Genomic DNA, 17,375 nt, shown 5'->3' with positions numbered 1-17,375 from the left:
TTTATTGCATTGGCTTATGTTTGGGGATCATTTCAGAGTCACAGGACTCCACAGTGGAGTTTTGAGTGTCCTGGCTAGCAAAATCGAAATGAATTCTGAATAGTAAAAATGGTGCAAAATACATTACATGTATTAAGAGACATAGGAAGCTGACATATACCGAGTCAGACCCTTGGTCCAGCTAGCTCAGTATTGTCTGCCCAGACTGGTAGTGGCTTCTCCAAGGCTGCAGGCAGGAATCTCTCTCAGCTCTATCTTGGAGATGCTGATAGGAAGGGAACTGGGAACCTTCGGCATGCAAGCAGGCAGATGCTCTTCCCAGAGCGGCCCCATCCCCTTAGTGGAATCTCTTAAAGTGCCCCATCTCCTAAGGGGAATATCTCACAGAGCCCGCACATGTAATCTCCCATTCATATGCAACCAGGATGGACCCTGCTTAGCAAAGGGGACAAGTCATGCTTGGGCCCTGATTTGACAAGTGAAGACACCCCAGTGCTCTCCACGGCTGCTTTCTTCAGAGAAGCCCGAATAGGGCAATAAAGACCAAGCTGTGTCACAGGGGGGCCCTCAGGTGTCCATGAGAAGTTGCCCCCCCTTGTGGAATTTGCATGACCCCTTCTACTAAATTTGCATAACAAATACAGCTGCTCTTGGCACAGAATTCTGATTATTCTTAAGCACAAAGTATGCGTTGTCACTAATGCCTTTGGAAGCTTTGCGGAAGAGAGAATGTATCCCAGGGAACACTGCTGTAGCCAGGAGGCTGGGGGAGGCCTCAGGGTCCGGCATCCTCAGGGATACTTCAAACCCCTTCCCTGAATATTCAGCTTTTATTTTTTAAAAGTCAGTCTCTAGACTTCCCCGCCCCCCGAAATCAAATATGCAGGCAGGATTCCTCCCAGTGGCTCATTACGAAGCAATGCGATTAAATAACCTTCCTTGTTTTATGTTTTGCTGTTATAGCCCATCTGCCACAACCCCACATCCCCGATGTCAGGGCTGCTCAACTTCAGCGCTCGCTCCGGCAGATGTTGGCCTACAGTTCCCTGGCTATTGGCCATTGTGGCTGGGGATTATGGGAGTTGTAGGCGGGGCTTAAGCAGAGCAGGCCTACCCTATGTCAACATTTCTGACTATGGGCTTGGTGCAGTTTCAACTACCATCAAAGCAAAGAGGGAGGAGAGCTGGTGTTGTGGTAGAAAGCATGGCTTGTCCCATTAGCTAAGCAGGGTCTACCCTGGTTGCATATGAAAGGGAGACTACATGTTTGAGCACTGGAAAATATTCCCATCACTGGATGGAGCCGATCTGGGAAGAGCAGAAGGTTCCAAGTTCCCTCCTGGGAAGCATCTCCAAGAGAGGGCTGAGAGAGGTTCCTGCCTGCACCCTTGGAGAAGTCGCTGCCAGTCTGTTTAGACAATACTGAGCTAGATGGACCAATGGTCTGACTCAGTAAGTGGCAGCTTCCGATGTTCCAAGAAACGTTGGTTAAGACTAAGTAAATGTCACTGCAATAATGGCAACTTAATGAATGGTTAACTCCTGCTAACTTGGCAAAGAGGCACCTTTTTAACATGGTGATTTTCTTTATTTAGCAGGGAGAGAGTAACTGGCCCGATCCACCCCCAGCACAACGTACCTCCAGTGACTGTTGCTGGTGTCTGTCTGATGTTTCTTTTTAGATTTGTGAGCCCTTTGGGGACAGGGAGCCATCTTATCTTATTATTCTCCACATCATCCGGAGAATCATCATCATCATCACATCTTTTTTCAGTTTACTCCAACCTCCCTAGAGAATTCCAGCCACCTTGGGAAAATGTTTCAAGGTGCATTTTAAGAACCAATCAGATGCAAGGGCAGTCCAACATGATCGCACCGGTCGCTGCGAGGCCTCTGTTTGGTTTTACGGCGCCAGCAAAATGCTGTCACTTGCCACACCTCACTGGGGCAAGGACTCCTTCCTCTGACTTTGCCGTACACGGCACAGTGAAACATTTGTTCCACTCCGGGAAGCAGTAAATGAGCATCTTATGTAATAGTGTGTCTTGATGAATCTGCACTGCCAGATGGCAAAAAAAAAACCCCACACACTCTCTTTGGAGCGAGCCCAGTCTAGCGGATGTTCTCTTGGAAGTCCCACTGAGTTCAGTAGGACTTACTCCCAGGTAAGTATGCTTGGGATTGGTATCTCTTCATCTTCTAAGGGGCTTCATCTTTTAGTTATGGCCGTTCAAAATGTTTCCAGGCTGCTTGAGCCAGCTCTAGCCTGCAGAGCTGGTTTTTTGGTAGCAAGCATGCATTGTCCCCCTTGCTAAGCAGGGTCTGCCCTGGTTTGCATTTGAATGGGAGTCTCCATGTGTGAGCACCGTAAGAGAATCGCCTTAGGGGATGAGGCTACTCTGGGAAGAGCACCTGCCTGCTTCCAAGGTCCCTCCCTGGCAGCATCTCCAAGATATTTTAGTTCGGCCTGTGGGCAGCACTGGGAGGAGCCCCCTAGGAATGGGATTGGCTGGAGCAGCTTGAGTAGCAGCTGTTTCATCCAGTAACACCAAAACAAGAAGTTACAGGCAGGGGACGAGGAGCTGGAAGGAGCTCCCTGCTCTGAAGGTTTGTTTCTCTGGCTGTTGGGAAGTCTGATCCTTTATTAGTTTATTTGTTTTTTTGGGGGGGCACTTACTGATCAGCCACCACTGGTAGTAGAGTGCCTGGTTTGTGTGCAGACGGTCCTAATAGTACCTCTAGATTGACTGGTTGATTAATGCCATCCAGTCGGTGTCGACTCTTAGCGACCACATACAGAGGTGCACCTAGGTAATTTTGGAGCCTGTACCTAAAGGCCTTTTGGGGGGGGGGGCTACAGCTCCTGCCACTGCCAATAGATAAGCTGCAATGCATTATTTTTTTTAATACCAGAACATGCTCAGGGAAAGCTGGAAACTCTTTTTTTGTTTTGTTTTGTTTTAGAAGATATTCTGAATAAGATACTTCCCACTGACTTGCAAAGAGAGACTACATTTTGCATGGACAATCCTGCCACCTAAATTAGTAGACAGCTCAGCTTTTGGAGGCCCCCTGGGCCAGCATTTGGAGGCTGCCCAGGCCTGCAGGAGACTGGACCTCTGCCCGGAAGTCCAGTCCAAAGACCACCATAGATCACATAGATAGATTCTCTCCAGGATGATCTGTCTTCAACTTGACCTTTAAGGTCTCTCAGTGGTGCATTCATTTCTGTCGTAATCACCTCTAGATAGGGCAAAGGAAAGACCCATAAATCACAGTTTGCAAGCTGCCAGCCAGTGCAGGTAATATTTACCTAAGGTAGACCAGGGGTCTGATTTAACATAAGACATCTTCCAAGTACCACCCACGGCTAGAATGAAAGCACTGTCTGTAATTCTGTGTTCAATTCCCTAAGAAAACAGCCCACAGAGAGAGAAGCCAAAGAGCCATTAGAAGCCAATAAGCCTAAACAATGAATCAAGTATGCCTTTAACTCGCAACACCTCTTATTACAATGGATTCCCCACAATTTGTGAATAGCAGATAAAGGTTGCAGCCTTTCTGTCTGGAGCCTGGCTCAGTTCTCCAATCGAGGTCAGTAGAGCCCAATTCCGAAGAAGAAGAAGAAGAAGAAGAAGAAGAAGAAGAAGAAGAAGAAGAAGAAGAAGAAGAAGCCCTCTCCGCCCAATTCCTAAGAAGAAGCCCTTCTCTGCCCACTTGCCACAGACAAAGATCCCAAGAATGAAACCCTCAGAAACTCTTCTCCGTTCCCTGCTCCTCAAACAGCCCTGCTGAAGCAGTGATGGTGCCATCACTCCTATCCTCCACCCCATTCAGTGTGGATCAGTGAGGGGGTCCCTCTGTCGGAGAGGATTCAATCCACTGAAGTGTTGGCTGGCAGAACGAGGGTAGCACTACCACCAACTCCAGGATCCTTCCCCTCCTTGGAGCTTCAAGTCCTCCGCTCTGTGTAGACCTTGCCTGCCCTCCAGTTGATACCTACCCAATGACTGTCCTTAAAAATAGGCAGCAGTGAAGCTAATCCACTGGAGAGGTCACCCTCCATGTATGCCAGTGAGGTACTTGAGAAAGATGGGGAAGGAAAGGGCCTGACCTTTGGTGGCTGATATTGGGTGTCTAGTTGGGCACTTTCCTTGTTTACTCTTGCAGGAGAGAATCTGATTACAGGTTAATACCTTCTACCCAACCCCCTGAGGGATAGTTAAGCCAAGATTGATTACACTGGAGAACCTGAGATGCTGGCCGGTGAAATGGTCACACAGGCAGCCTCTTGGGTCCAAGCCAAGCCAACCATCCCGTCAAGTATGTGGCAAGGTGGCAAGAGCAGAGCCCAAACAGACCCGGCCAAAGATGTGCCGGTGCATGAGGGGGATATTTGGAAAGAAGTTAACGGTTTGGGCCCGGGATACCTGAGGGACCACCTGCTCCCAAGGGTTGCTGCCCGTTTGACGAGGACATCAGAGGGAGCTCTGCTCCGGGTGCCGATGATGAGGGAGGCTCAGTTGTCGTGCACACGGGGCAGGGCCTTCTCTGTTGCTGCCCCCAGACTCTGGAATGCTCTCCCAGTGGCCATTCGCTCCTCAGTCTCCATCACAGCTTTCAGAAAGCATGTTAAATGGTGGCTTTTTACTCAGGCTTTTATATGACTGTCTCTGCTGCGGCTCTTTGTACTCTGTATTGCTTTTGTGCTTGTGTTTTACATTTTTAATCAGATCTGTGTGGTGTGTGGGTTTTTTTTTTTTTTTAGCTTAATATTTCAACTGTGTCTTTTTTACAACCTTGTTTTTAAAATTTTGCTGCAAACCGCCTTGGGGTTGTTTTAATGAAAGGCAGTATACAAATCCAACAATAAACAAACAAACAAACAAACAAGGCCTCTCTCTTGGCTGCAAGTTAAAGGCCATCATGCCAGGGTGGCCATCCAGGTCTCTTTGCCTGGATGGCCATCCAGGGCACTTAGCAGATGACACGCTGTTTGTTCAGTAGTAAAATGCTTCAGGGTCGTTTAAAATACTTCTGGGTCATTTTGAAAACGCAAATAGCTTGCAGAACCTCCCTAGAACGGGAAAATACAGCTTGCTTTTTTGCTTTTTTGCTTTTGGCGATGCACACGAGACATTGTAGGACTGAAACACAAGGATAACATCTGAAAGAAGGCATCGGAAATGTGAACGGTACCTTGCTGACCACGAAGGGACAGTGGAGTCACAACACAGGCAGTGCAGAAGCACACTTGGAGGAGAGTAGTGACGCTGTTGGAAGAGTGAAATCTGGAAAGCACCCTGGTGGTTGAATCCAACCGGGGAGCCTGCTGCAGCTGACCAGACCTGACTCTGGACCAGTGATCTTCACTAGGAATAGAGGAAGCTGCCATATACTGAGTCAGACCAGTGGTCCATCTAGCTCAGTATTGTCTACCCAGACTGGCAGCGGCTTCTCCCAGGTTGCAGGCAGGAATCTCTCTCAGCACTATCTTGGAGATGCCGCCAAGGAGGGAATCTGGAACTTTCTACTCTTCCCAGAGCAGCTCCATCCCCTGAGGGGAACATCTTCCAGTGCTCACATTTCTAGACTCCCTTTCATATGCAAACAGGGTGGACCCCACTTAGCTAAGGGGGCATGTCATGCTTGCTACCGCAAGACCAGCTCTCCTCTCCCTAAAAAAAAAAAAAAGCTGGTTTAGGAACATAGGAAGCTGCCCTATACTCAGTCAGACCATTGGTTTCTCTAGCTCAGTATTGTCTTCACAGACTGGCAGCGGCTTCTCCAAGGTTGCAGGCAGGAATCTCGCTCAGCCCTATCTTGGAGATGCTGCCAGGGAGGGAACTTGAAACCTCAGATGTTCTTCCCAGAGCAGCCCCATCTCCCAAGGGGAATCTCTTCCAGTGCTCACACTTCTAGTCTCCCATTCATATGCAACTAGTGCGGACCCTGCTTAGCTAAGTGGACAAGCCATGCTTTCTACCAGCAGACCTGCTCTCCTCCACTATTTTTCAAGCAGGAGCTACTTTGGCCAACACACACACACACACACACACACACACACACACACACACACACACACACACACACACCACCCTCCAGTGTAAGAGCCATTCCCAACTGTGCTGACCTCCCCACAGTGCTGCGCTTCTCTCAGAGCTGGGAGGGCCCTTTAAGAGAGACGTTGCTCTCTCTTAAAAGCAGCAAAGCAGCAGGAGGCAAGCACTGGGAAGTGGAGAGGACTCCGTGCAGGCCTCCCAGGGTGGTGCAGGGGCTCAAGAGAGCTCCGGTCCCTTAAAGGAGCTTCCCCCACCCCCAACCCCCCACACCGCCAATGCTGGGTAAAGCGCAGCGCTGCAGAATGGGGACGATGGTCTCTGCAGGATGTCACGGGGACTGTGCTGAGTAGCCAGCTCTGGCTGAAGCATCACCTAGGCCCAAGAAGCAGTCCGCCCGGGAGCCGCTCTTCGGGCTGCTGATTGGGACTGCCGTGGGCAGTGAAGACCACTGGTGGTGCCTGGGTGAAGACCACGGAGATGGGGACTCCACACAGTTCTCCATACAGGCGGCCTTGAGCCCCGGGAGGGAAAGGTAAATGGAATGAGACCAAGGAAGGAAGGAAGGAAGGAGCAAAAAAGCAAACACACACATCCCTTTGTGAAAAGAAGGGTTGCTGCAGAAGAGCGCAGCTGTGCTCGCCTTCACTCCAGCGGGGCTGGCCTGGCCTGGATTCCCCTGCCGGGGGGGGGGGGACGCGGTGTCCCAGGAGCCACAGGCTCTCTGCCCCCCTTCATGGCAGCCGCATTCTGCGCGTGGCCCTCCAAGGGGGCCCCTGCCCAGGCTCCAGCAGGGTGGCCCCGCCGCTGGCCACCCTCTCCCCCTCCCCCTCCTCCACCAGCCAGAGTCGCCTCCCAGCCAAGCCGACGCGCCCACCTGGCTCCACAGGTGAGGGTGGCGCGCGCGCGGGGGGGGGGGCGGGAGACAGAGGAAGTGGGAGGCGAGCTGGCGCGCCGTTGAGGGGCGGGGGGCGGCGAAGTTTCCCTGCCGCGCCCCTGGGGCATCACCGGGTGGGGCGGCTGCGCCAGCAGTGAGCGCTCTCCGGCGAGGCTTCTCCCGCGGCGCCCGGGAGAGGCTCACCTCCGGGGGAGCTCCGGTTCCTAGCGGTCTCCGGAGGAGTGGGGCTCTCCAAGGCGGGCTCTCCGCCGCGGCGGCGGCCAGGAGGAGGCGGCTCCTGCGGCGGCGGCTGCTGGCTCCAGCCCAGCGCCTGGGAGGGGGGATCCGGCTTCACCTGCAGGCGGGCGCTCGGCGGGGGCGGGCAGCCCCGCGGCGCCCCGCTTGGCGCTGTCCCCCGGGCCGTGGTGCTGAAGCGGCCAAGCGCCTCGGGGCACCGCGTGGCGCCAGAGAGAGAGGCGTCCTTCCCCGGGGCGGCGTCCCCGTCCTGCGCCTCTTCCTCCGCCTCCTGCGCCTCCTCCTCCTGCGCCGCCGCCGCCGCCTCCTCCTGCTGCCGCGATCCGGGCTCCCTCCCGGGAGATGTCCTGCTAAGCGGCCGCGCCGACGATGAGCTCCTCGTCGGTGCGCAAGAGCGAGTCCAAGACTTCCTTGCGGCGGGCTGCGGCGGGCGGCAGCAGCAGGCGGAGAGCGGCCGGCGAACCTCCCCGCAGCCATGGGCGGGACAGGGGAGCCGAGCCGCCCGCGCCGCCGGGGGAGCCCTCCTGCCACGCCGCCGCCGAGCCCAGCGCCAGGAGGCCCCTCTGCCGCCCGGGCGCCGCGGCCAACGGCAGCCGGAGGGCGGCCACCACCACCACCTCCTCCTCCTCCTCCGCCTCCTCGATGGAGCCCGAGCCGGGCGCTCTGCGGCGAGGCGGCAGCGGCAAGGCGCCCGCCCGCTCCGCCCGCCACGACCTGCCGCCGCAGCGCAGGGAGAGGGACGGGCTGGCCCGGGAGGCGGAGCGGGGGCAGGACTTGAGCGGCGCGGCGGCGGCGGCGGCGCCCAGCAAAAGAGGCGGCGGCGGCAGCGGCAGCGGCAGCAGCAGCCGGGAGTCGCTCCAGCTGGACGACGGCGCTTCCCCGCAAGCTTCCGCCGGCGGCAGCCGCGCCAAGAGTTCCGCCAGCAAGCCCGGCAGCGGCAGCGGCGGCGGCGCGGAAGGCGCGGACCCGCTCTCCCTGCAGCTGCGCCCCATCCTCAGCTCGGTCTTTGGGCAGGTAAGACGCGCCGCCGCCGCCGCCGCCTCTCCCCTCCCTCGGCTCCCCCGCCGCCTCCGCGTCCTCGTGGCTCTCCTCGGGCTCCCGCCGCAGCCTCTGCGGACTGGAGGGGGCTCTCCCTCACGCGCCGCGGTGGAAATGCGCTGCTTCTCCTGCCAGGCTGCCCCGCAGCCCGCTTCTCCAGCGGGTCGTTCCGCGGGCGAAGCGGACGGCTCGGGGCGGGGTGCAGGGTGGGGTGAGAGAGGGAGGGAGCGCGGAGACGGAGCGGGAGGCAGGCTCGGAGAGGGGAGGCTCAGGCGCGTCGAGAGCGCACTCGCCGCCACCCGCGCGCGGAAGGCAGGCACGGCGGGAGAGGGGCTCCTTCCCGACGGGCTCCGTTGGAGAGGCCAGCCGAGAGAGGGGCAGAGCTGCCGGCCTGTGAGTGAGTGCGTCCCCACGGGTTAGAACCCCCCCTGCCCGAAGTTATCTGGCACATTGTGAATGGAACCGGAGCCGTGTGAGAGCTGAGCAAGGTAGGGCGCTGGGGCGCTGGAGGAGCCCAGCAGACCGCAGCCTACGGGGATGAAGGAGCCCCTCGGGACTTCTGTTGTGGACACCAACATGTCTAGGGCGAGACTGAGGGCTCCAGTTTCAAGGAGGTCCTCCTAGCTGAGTGGACCTCGAGATGCCCACCCTGGCATCTCCAGGTAGAACGGGAGACTCCTGCCTGAAAGAAGCCGCTGCCAGTCTGGGTAGACAATACTGAGCGAGATGAACCAAGGGTCTGACTCCGTATGTGGCAGCTTCCTGTGTTCCTAAGACGCCACGTTCTCACTGGGGGGCTCCACGTGGAGGATCTGAGCGCAGGGGTGGTCTCCGGAATTGGAAGTGGGTCCTTCTTAAGGCATCAGTGGCTGTCCAGAGATGTTTCCTGCTGACTCCAGCCCTGATTTGAGGTCTTAGAGAGAAGGGGTGAAATATACATGTGTGTGCTGTGTTTGGCAGGAGAGCTGGTCTGGTGGTAGCAAGCATGACTTGTCCCTTTAGCTAAGCAGCGTCTGCCCTGGTTGCATGTGAATGGGAGACTAGAAGTGTGAGCACTGGAAGAGATTCCTCTCAAGGGGATGGAGCCGCTCTGAGAAGAGCATCTAGTTTCCAAGTTCGCTTCTTGGCAGCATCTCCAAGACAGGGCTGAGAGAGATTCCTGCCTGCAGCCTTGGAGAAGCTGCTGCCAGTCTGTGAAGACAACATTGCGCTAGATAGACCAATGGTCTGACTCAGTATATGGCAGCTTCCTATGTTTCCTATTTACCCAAATAGAAGACAACCTTCTTTTTTTTTTAAAGGGTTAAATCTTATTTAACCCCCAAAAAGAGAACCTTAATTTAAGAGGCCCCTACCCCCCGCCTGCCAATGCTAACATCAAAGAATGTAGAAAAACCCTAGTCTTGGATTCAGGTAAATACAGTACGTTTTGTGATTGGGGTCCCACAACTTCTGGGTAAGGTGAGCATACCTTCCCGAGTTATGAACCAAAAACTCCTGATACCTCTCTCCTGAATTTTGATCATGAGGGACTGATTTTGCAAAGGAAGAAATTTGTTGTGAAAAATAGGGCTTAGACGTTGACTTTGCCATATCTGTAAGATCAGTAGAAATGTTATGCTGGCTCGATGATGCTTAATTTTTACTGGCCCCGGGAATACCATTCACACCTGCACACTGGGAGAGAAACACAAAGGCATTGTCAGGGTCAGGTGTGAAGATGCCTCTGGCTCATGCTGGGTTGACTCCAGACTGTTTGGCGCTGACAGCAGCAAAGAGTTCTCCCCTTGCCTTGACTCGAACTGTCACAGGACAGAGAAGACCCCCCTGGGATTTCTCCTGTGGATTGAAATGAAGAGGAGCTGTACATAGATACAGAGCTGAATTTTACCCAGTGAGGGGGGAGGAGAGCTGGTCTGGAGGTCGCAAGCATGCCTTGTCCCCTTAGCTAAGCAGGGTCTGGCCTGGTTGCGTTTGAATGGGAAACTAGAAGTGTGAGCACTGGAAGAGATTCCCCAGGGGTGTTGTTAGGGGAGAGGGGGCCCGTGTTCACCCCTCTCCACGGCGGCCTCTCAGAGTGAGGGAGATAATGTAGAAAATAGGGAGGGAGGGATATTCCCCTTAGGGGATGGAGCCACTCTGGGAAGAGCATTTGCTTGCCTCAGCCTGCATGCAGAAGGTTGCAAGTTCCCTCCCTGGCTTCTCCACGATAGGGCTGGGAGAGAGTCCTGCCTTCAACCTTGGAGAAGCCGCTGCCAGTCTGTGAAGACAATACTGAGCTAGATAGACCAATAGCCTGACTCAGTATATGGCAGCTTCCTTGTGTGGAGAGGGCTGCGGCCAACTTCTGCGCCAGCCTGAGACATTTTTGCAGTTGTGTTCTTGCACTGGCCTCATTCATCTCTGTGGTGCCTGTGCAGCAGAATGTCCTGGTGCATTTTGCCTCTGCATGGGTCAATGCACCCTTCAAAGTGCCGGAAATCTGTTACCTGAGTTGGCCACTGCAATTGATCCCGGATAGGTCACCTCTGGTTTTACATTGGAATTACAGAGGCCAGAAATGCTAGATTGAGCAACTCCCCCCCCCCCTTTAAAAGACAAGCTTCTTTCTTTAAAAACAAACCAGCCCATCTTTTGCTTTGTCTGTCAAATGAAAGAGCAGAGGCCAGAATCGTATCTTGCGGGAGGGGGAGAGAAAGATTCCTGCAGACTTCTGGGTTGACTTTGTGTTCTGAATTTTGCCCTTGGTTTCACGCACACAATATTTGGATGACAGCAGCGGCCAGAGAGAGGGGAGGACAGAATAAGTGTGTGCGCATGCACGCACGTGCGCGCATGTGCCTTCCAAATAAATCAACTCTTCACCCTTTGGGCCCAGTTCTGAAGCCTTCTGACTAAATGCACAAAGGAGTTGCATCTTCCCTGCACGGACGTTGCTTCTTGGAAATGGAAGGCACACCACTGTTGCTCCTCACAGGGGCGATTCATTTAAGTGTAAGGGGCAGAGGAAAAATAGACGACCTACTTTAGATGTCTAGGTGTTCTGCAGCCTGCACGGGGACAATACTAAAAGATTTACTCTCCGGGAAGACCTCGTAAAGAATCAGCCTCCCTGTGGAGCAATTATGGGTCTGTTCGCCACAGCCTGGAGAGCTGTGCAAATCGTCTCTGAAACCGGACTTCCGATTTTCAAAGTGGGCGGGACATTTGAATACGACTACGACGGCGGATATTTCTAGACCACCTTTCAACCAAAGTTCCCCAAGCGCTTTACATAAATAAAAATGGCTCCCTGTCCCCAAAGGGCTCATCATCTGAAAAATAAACTAGATAGATACCAGTAACAGCCACTGGAGGGATGATGTGCTGGGGACGGATAGGGCCAGTTGCTCCCCTGCTGCTCAATAAAGAGAATCGCCACTTTAAAAAAAAAGGGGTGCCTCTTTGCTTAGTTAGCAGGGTATTTGAGGCTCTGCTAATGCCTAGCATCACAGGAGCAACCTGTCCTGATGTTTGTGGGCCCGGGAATTGTGTAGCAAACTCTCAGCTCTGCATGAGTTTGTGTAGCAAACTCTCAGCTCGGCAGAATTAAAGGAAAGCAGGCAGAAAACCCTGCGTGATATAGCACCTTATTTGGGAGAATGTTGCACCCGTTACAGTGGGCATTAATGTCTGTCCAGCATACACAGAGTGCATAGACTTCCTGATAAAGAGAATCATTTTAATAGAGTATTTTTTGCTGGGGGGAAAGTGTACACACAGCACAGAAATGAATTCCCTGCAGGGCGAATGAAATGTGAGCCAGTGTGGTGTAATTGACAGAATTCGACTGAGTCCTGGGTTCAAGTCCTCACTCAGCCATACTTGGTGATCTTGGCCCCATCACTGCCTTCACAGGTGAAGCAGCACCATCCATAAGGAAGTAGCACATCTGGCATTTTAGCTCAGCTGAGAGCGTCCTTCCCTGGGCGAATAGCAGCCACAGTGGTGGTGGGGAGGTTGATCAGTGGGAGCAAATAACTGAAGTCTCCCATGGCGGGGACGGGGAGGGGAGAACTGGTCTCGTGAGAGCAAGCATGGCTTGTCCCCTTTGCTAAGCAGGGTCCACCCTGGTTTGCATTTGAATGGGAGACTACATGTCTGAGCGATGTAAGGTATTCCCCTTAGGGGATGGGGGGGTACTCTGGAAAGAGCACTTGCATGCTTGCATGCAGAAGCTGCTGCCAATCTGGGTAGACAATCCTGAGCTAGATGGACCAAGGGTCTGACTCGGTATATGGCAGCTTCCTATTTTCCTTGCATATGTGGGAGATTTCCCGCCCTCAGCCCTGACATAGACAACAAACCTTCCATAATCCCACTGAGGGCAGAGTAGGACTACAATCCTGCTTCAGAAGGGCCTTCTGCTGAAACGGACAGCTCAAGCAAGTGAACCAAGGCATGTACTATTCGGCGGGTGGGGGGAGAGAGACTGTCTCCTCTGCCTTCAAACTGAAACACAAATCAAGCTCAGGTAGGAGACCAACAGCAGCAACAACTGCAACAACCACCAATATTCATATACCACTTTTTAACCAAAGTTTCCAAAGCGGCCTTCATAAATAACAAACCCCTAAATAAGACGGCTCCCTAATCCCGAAGGGCTCACCGTCTCAAAAGAGCCGGCGTTCTGTGTACTCAGCAAGTTGCTTTGCGCTGGGTCCAGATCCATCCGCCATACCCTCCCACGCGGTGGGCTGGGCACTCCGTCCGAGGATCACTGCGATGCGCCACCCAGAGCGTGCATAGTCGGGTTGACAATATGTGTGCTGTCAGCCTAATGCACAGAGGCTCAGCGATGAGGCAGAGATGCGCGATTCTGTTGTCGATCCCCCTTCCGGCCCTCTTGGTTGGGCAAAGGAGCAGTCCAGATAGGCCAGGGAGAAGGTCTGTGAAGAACTGGGCATCTCACCTTGGGTTTACTGCGAGTGGGAAATGGCTCCCCAAAAACCGATGCAAAAAGTGGTGGTTGTTTCTTAAAACCCTGGATATAAACCGGGCAATGAAAAATCCGGATTGTGTGTGAACTGCTCCCCGAGAGCCCGCAGGGACTTCGGGGCAAATCTGGCGGATATGTGAACGCACCCACTGCGTTCCGGAGGAGATGTGAGCGGAAAGCCCTGTGTGGGAAACGCCCTGGTAACTAGAGCACCCGAGAGCAGTAGAGCTGCCCATCAGTCTGAGGGCCTCTTCTTGAGCCAGAGAGCTGTCCGGAATGAGACTGGAATGAGGGATGGATCTGCAAAGCTGTGGGGAAGACAGCCGCTTCCAGGCAGTAAATAAGAGGTGGTGGTGGTGGTGGTGGTGGTGGTGGTTGTTTTGCTGCTGTGCTACTGGGGCCTTGATCCTGACAGTACTTAAAGTGAGTATTCCTCATGCTGCCAGCAGGTGAGTGTTGTCCCAGTCAGAAGAGGTTGGGGCGAGACTAGTTGGGGCATGTTAGGGGGGTCCCCCCCTCTGCCGCCCCGTTTTCTGCAGTTTCCAGGTGCAGAGTATGATAAAAATTGGTTGTTTTTATTGCAGAGAACTTGCGTTTGGGGCGGTATAGAAGTATGCAGGATAGATAGATAGATAGATAGATCATGTTGGGATAGGTTCCTGCACAGTGTTCCCTCTAACAGGGATTCTGTTGTTGACTACAACTCCCAGAATCCCCAGCTGGAATGGCTTTTGCTTGGGCATTATGGGAGTTGTAGTCAACATAGGTAGCTGCCAGATACTGAGTCGGACTCGGACCATAGGTCTATCTCGCTCAGTATTGTCTACCCAGACTGGCAGCGGCTTCTCCAAAGGTTGCAGGCAGGAATCTCTCTCCATCCTCTCTTGGAGATGCTGCCAGGGAGGGAACTTGGTACCTTCTGCTCTTCTCAGAGCAGCTCCATCCCCTTGAGAGGAATCTCTTCCAGTGCTCACACTTCTAGTCTCCCTTTCATATGCAGCCAGGGCAGACCCTGCTTAGTTAAGGGGACAAGTCATGCTTGCTACCACAAGACCAGCTCTCTTTCCTGAAACACCTGAAAAACCCTGTTAGAGGAAACACTGGTCCCAGGGGTTTCCTTAAAGTTGTCATGTCCCCAGAATTTAGGGTAGCCCCTAGATTTTGGCTCCTCCACCCAGCTACACGGATTTAAAATGCGCTGCCCGGATTGCCTGGATTTCACTCTGGATCCGATCACATGGGAGGGCAGAGAAGGAGGGGAAAGTATACCAATCTGCCAAATAAATAAATTTTTTAAAAATGCAACTTAGTTGTCACATAATTTGCATAGTATGCAAATTAGGCCACCCAGATTTGGGAAGCTTGACTATGAGAATCCTTCTTCAGATGACCTGTCTCCTCCTGGTCTCAGTTCCTGCTGGGTTCTGTAGTGATGAGATCCTGCTTGGAGGAGGAGATCTTGTCCAGTTCTTGCTCTTGGATTTGGTGGGTCCTGACACTCTGGTGCTCTTCCTGCCGGGGCCTGCTGAACATTGCCACACGTTCCTACTGCTCTAAGCAATTGCTCAGGCTGCACTGACATGTCATGTTCAATTATTTGCATGGGGTGGACATGATCATGCTGTCGCTGCAACAACGTATTAAGAGGAGGAGAGCTGGTCTGGTGGTAGCAAGCATGAATTGTCCCCTTTGCTAAGCAGGATCCACCCTGGTTTCCATTTGAATGGGAGACTATATGTGTGGGTACTGTAAGACATTCGCCTCAGGGGATGGGGGCCACTCTGGGAAGAGTGCTTGCATGCAGAAGGCTCCCAGGTTCCCTCCCTGGCAGCATCTCCAAGATAGGGCCAGGAGAGACTCCTGCCTGCAACCTTGAAGAAGCTGCTGCCAGCCTGGGTAGACAATACTGAGTTAGACGGACCAAGGGTCTGACTCAGGATAAGGCAGCTTCCTTGGTTCACCTATATTCTAAGACAATAAGGTTGTTCACATGACATTTTGCTGGGCTGGGGAGGGCAGGCAAGGGGAAGGCAGAAGAGCACCCCCCCGCCCAGACGATTCCTGCCACAAGGCTCGCGTGCTCATACCACGGGCACTGCCATGAGCCACGTGGTGTTCCAGAGGCCAGGAAACTGTGTCCCAGCCTCCAGATACCCCACAATGCATTGGGGGATTCCTTTGTGAGTCGGGCACTCTAGGCATCCAGCTCTGTGTCACGACCACATCCCTGGGTCAAAAGGGTATGCTCACGCCCTTGTACCCAGGTAGAAGTTCAGGTTAAATTCCCCGGCTACCTGGGGGCCCTACCCAGGTTGCTCATGTGAACCGCCTCAATGTGTGGGAACTGTTTTCGGGCTTGTGGGATATGTTTTCTCTCAGAGAGGGTTGCCCTGAGGGAAAGGGGAAGGGAAGCTCTAATCCAGTTGTCTGTAGTCTCTAGAACAGTTTGTCTGTGGTACAAACCAGCATAGCAAATGAGTGATCAAGTAAAGTGAAGTGTGCCTGCCGTTGAGTCGGTGTCAACTCCTGGTAACCACACAGAGCCCTGTGGTTGTCTTGAGTAGAATACAGGAGGGGTTGACCATTGCCTCCTCCCGCGCAGTATGAGATGAGGCCTTTCAACACCTTCCTATATCGCTGCTGCCCGATATAGGAGTTCCCCATATTCTGGGAAACACACCAGCGGGGATTCGAACCAACAGCCTCCTGCTCTTTAGGCAGATTGCTTCCCTGCTGCCCCGTTACTGGTAAAGGTAAAGTGTGCCATGCCAGTGCAACAGCCCGGAACATTACCAGACGGCAAACTTTACCACGGGTTTACTGCGAGGTTTTACTGCCTGAGTTTGAATCTAACCAATGTGAAAAGTGGATTTGTTTCTACCCTGAACATAAATCGGGCTATGTACCAATGCGGAATGAAAAACCTGGATGTCCTGTGTGAAGTGTTCCCCGATGGCTCGCAAGGACTTTGGGGTAAACCTGGCCGATATGTGGACACACACCCTCCATTCTGGAGGAGAAGCGAGCTAAAAGCCCCTTCTGGGAAATGCTCCTGTGAAACTGCACAACGTTCTACTTGATGCAGAATCCAATGTCATTGTTTTTAAGAGCAAGCTTCTCTGTGTGTGTCTCTGTGTGTGTGTGTGTCTGTGTGTCTGTGTCTGTGTCTGTGTCTGTGTCTGTGTCTGGAGATACTTCCAGTGGCTGGAAAGATCACAGTCCCCTTCGCATAGCCCCACGTAACCTCTTACTCTCTTCGCTACCTAAAGAAGCCAGAAAAAATCATGCAACATGTTTTTTTCAAACTCTGCAGAAGAAATGATGCAAAAGAAGAGGAAATATCAAACAATCTCAAAATGGAGTTCAGACTTCAAGGAGGTTCTGACTGATGGTTTGTTTGTTTGTTTGTTATTTTATTTATTTGACATATTTTCATACCGCCCAAAACTTACGTCTCCGGGCGATTTACCACAAAATAAAAACAGAAAGTAAAACATTAGTTAAAACAAAAACAAAAAGGTTTTGTATTTGTTTATCAAATTCGTAGACCACCCCAACTTCTAGGTAATATTGGAGCCTGGACCTAAAGACCTTTGGAGACCCCCCGCACTGCAAGTCAAGCATCATCTCCCCCCCACTGCATGCACACACACCATCATTTTCTCACACACACACACACACACACACACACACACACACACACACACACACACACACACGGTGACACACACACAGTATTTTTTAACACATGGGTTCTTGAGGGCACAAACAACTACCGAACTCACAAGCATGTAAGAATATAAAACAGGTAGATCTGTATGCAAGTATGCATTAGCAGAAACATTTCAACACAGAACATACTCCCACCCCACATTTCTTTCCCCACGCCCACACCACCAACATCTCTAAAGCACCCGGCACGGGTCACAATCACACTCATCCGACCACCCAGCGCAGGTCAGGCCAGCAGAGACCACACCACCCAGGACAGACGAAAGAGGATTTGGGGGCCCCCAGGGAGTGGGGAGGCCCTGGAATCATGAAAATGGTTTTCTGAAGCTTCATGGGGGGGGGGGCCTCCTGCACCTGCTAATTCCTATGTGCTTGCAGCACTGGATTATCTCCAGATCTTTTCCCACTGAGATTTCCTTGCAGGCTGCAGATGGAC

General features: G+C 53.1%; 1 protein-coding gene across 8 annotated transcripts in view; it reads left to right on the top strand.

Annotated features, from left to right (window-relative positions):
* The first annotated feature begins 6,248 nt into the window (after positions 1-6,248).
* The window catches only part of CABP1 (calcium binding protein 1), a 39,244-nt gene continuing 28,117 nt past the window's right edge, over positions 6,249-17,375 (top strand). The window contains exon 1 of one of the 8 annotated variants that reach the window (XM_053280330.1): positions 6,249-6,594. Coding sequence is in view for 3 of the 8 variants with exons in the window: in XM_053280326.1 (XP_053136301.1) it covers positions 7,561-8,205 (645 nt within the window). In the remaining 5 variants the exon portion in view is untranslated. Of the gene's footprint in view, positions 6,595-6,695; positions 6,949-7,480; positions 8,206-8,603; positions 8,718-13,571; positions 13,631-17,375 lie in introns of those variants that run through there. The other 7 variants (XM_053280334.1, XM_053280329.1, XM_053280326.1 and 4 more) reach the window with 7 other exon arrangements.

This window comes from Hemicordylus capensis, chromosome 15 (genome assembly GCF_027244095.1).
Source record: "Hemicordylus capensis ecotype Gifberg chromosome 15, rHemCap1.1.pri, whole genome shotgun sequence".
NCBI lineage: Eukaryota > Metazoa > Chordata > Lepidosauria > Squamata > Cordylidae > Hemicordylus > Hemicordylus capensis.
This window is presented reverse-complemented; position numbering and strand designations above follow the sequence as displayed.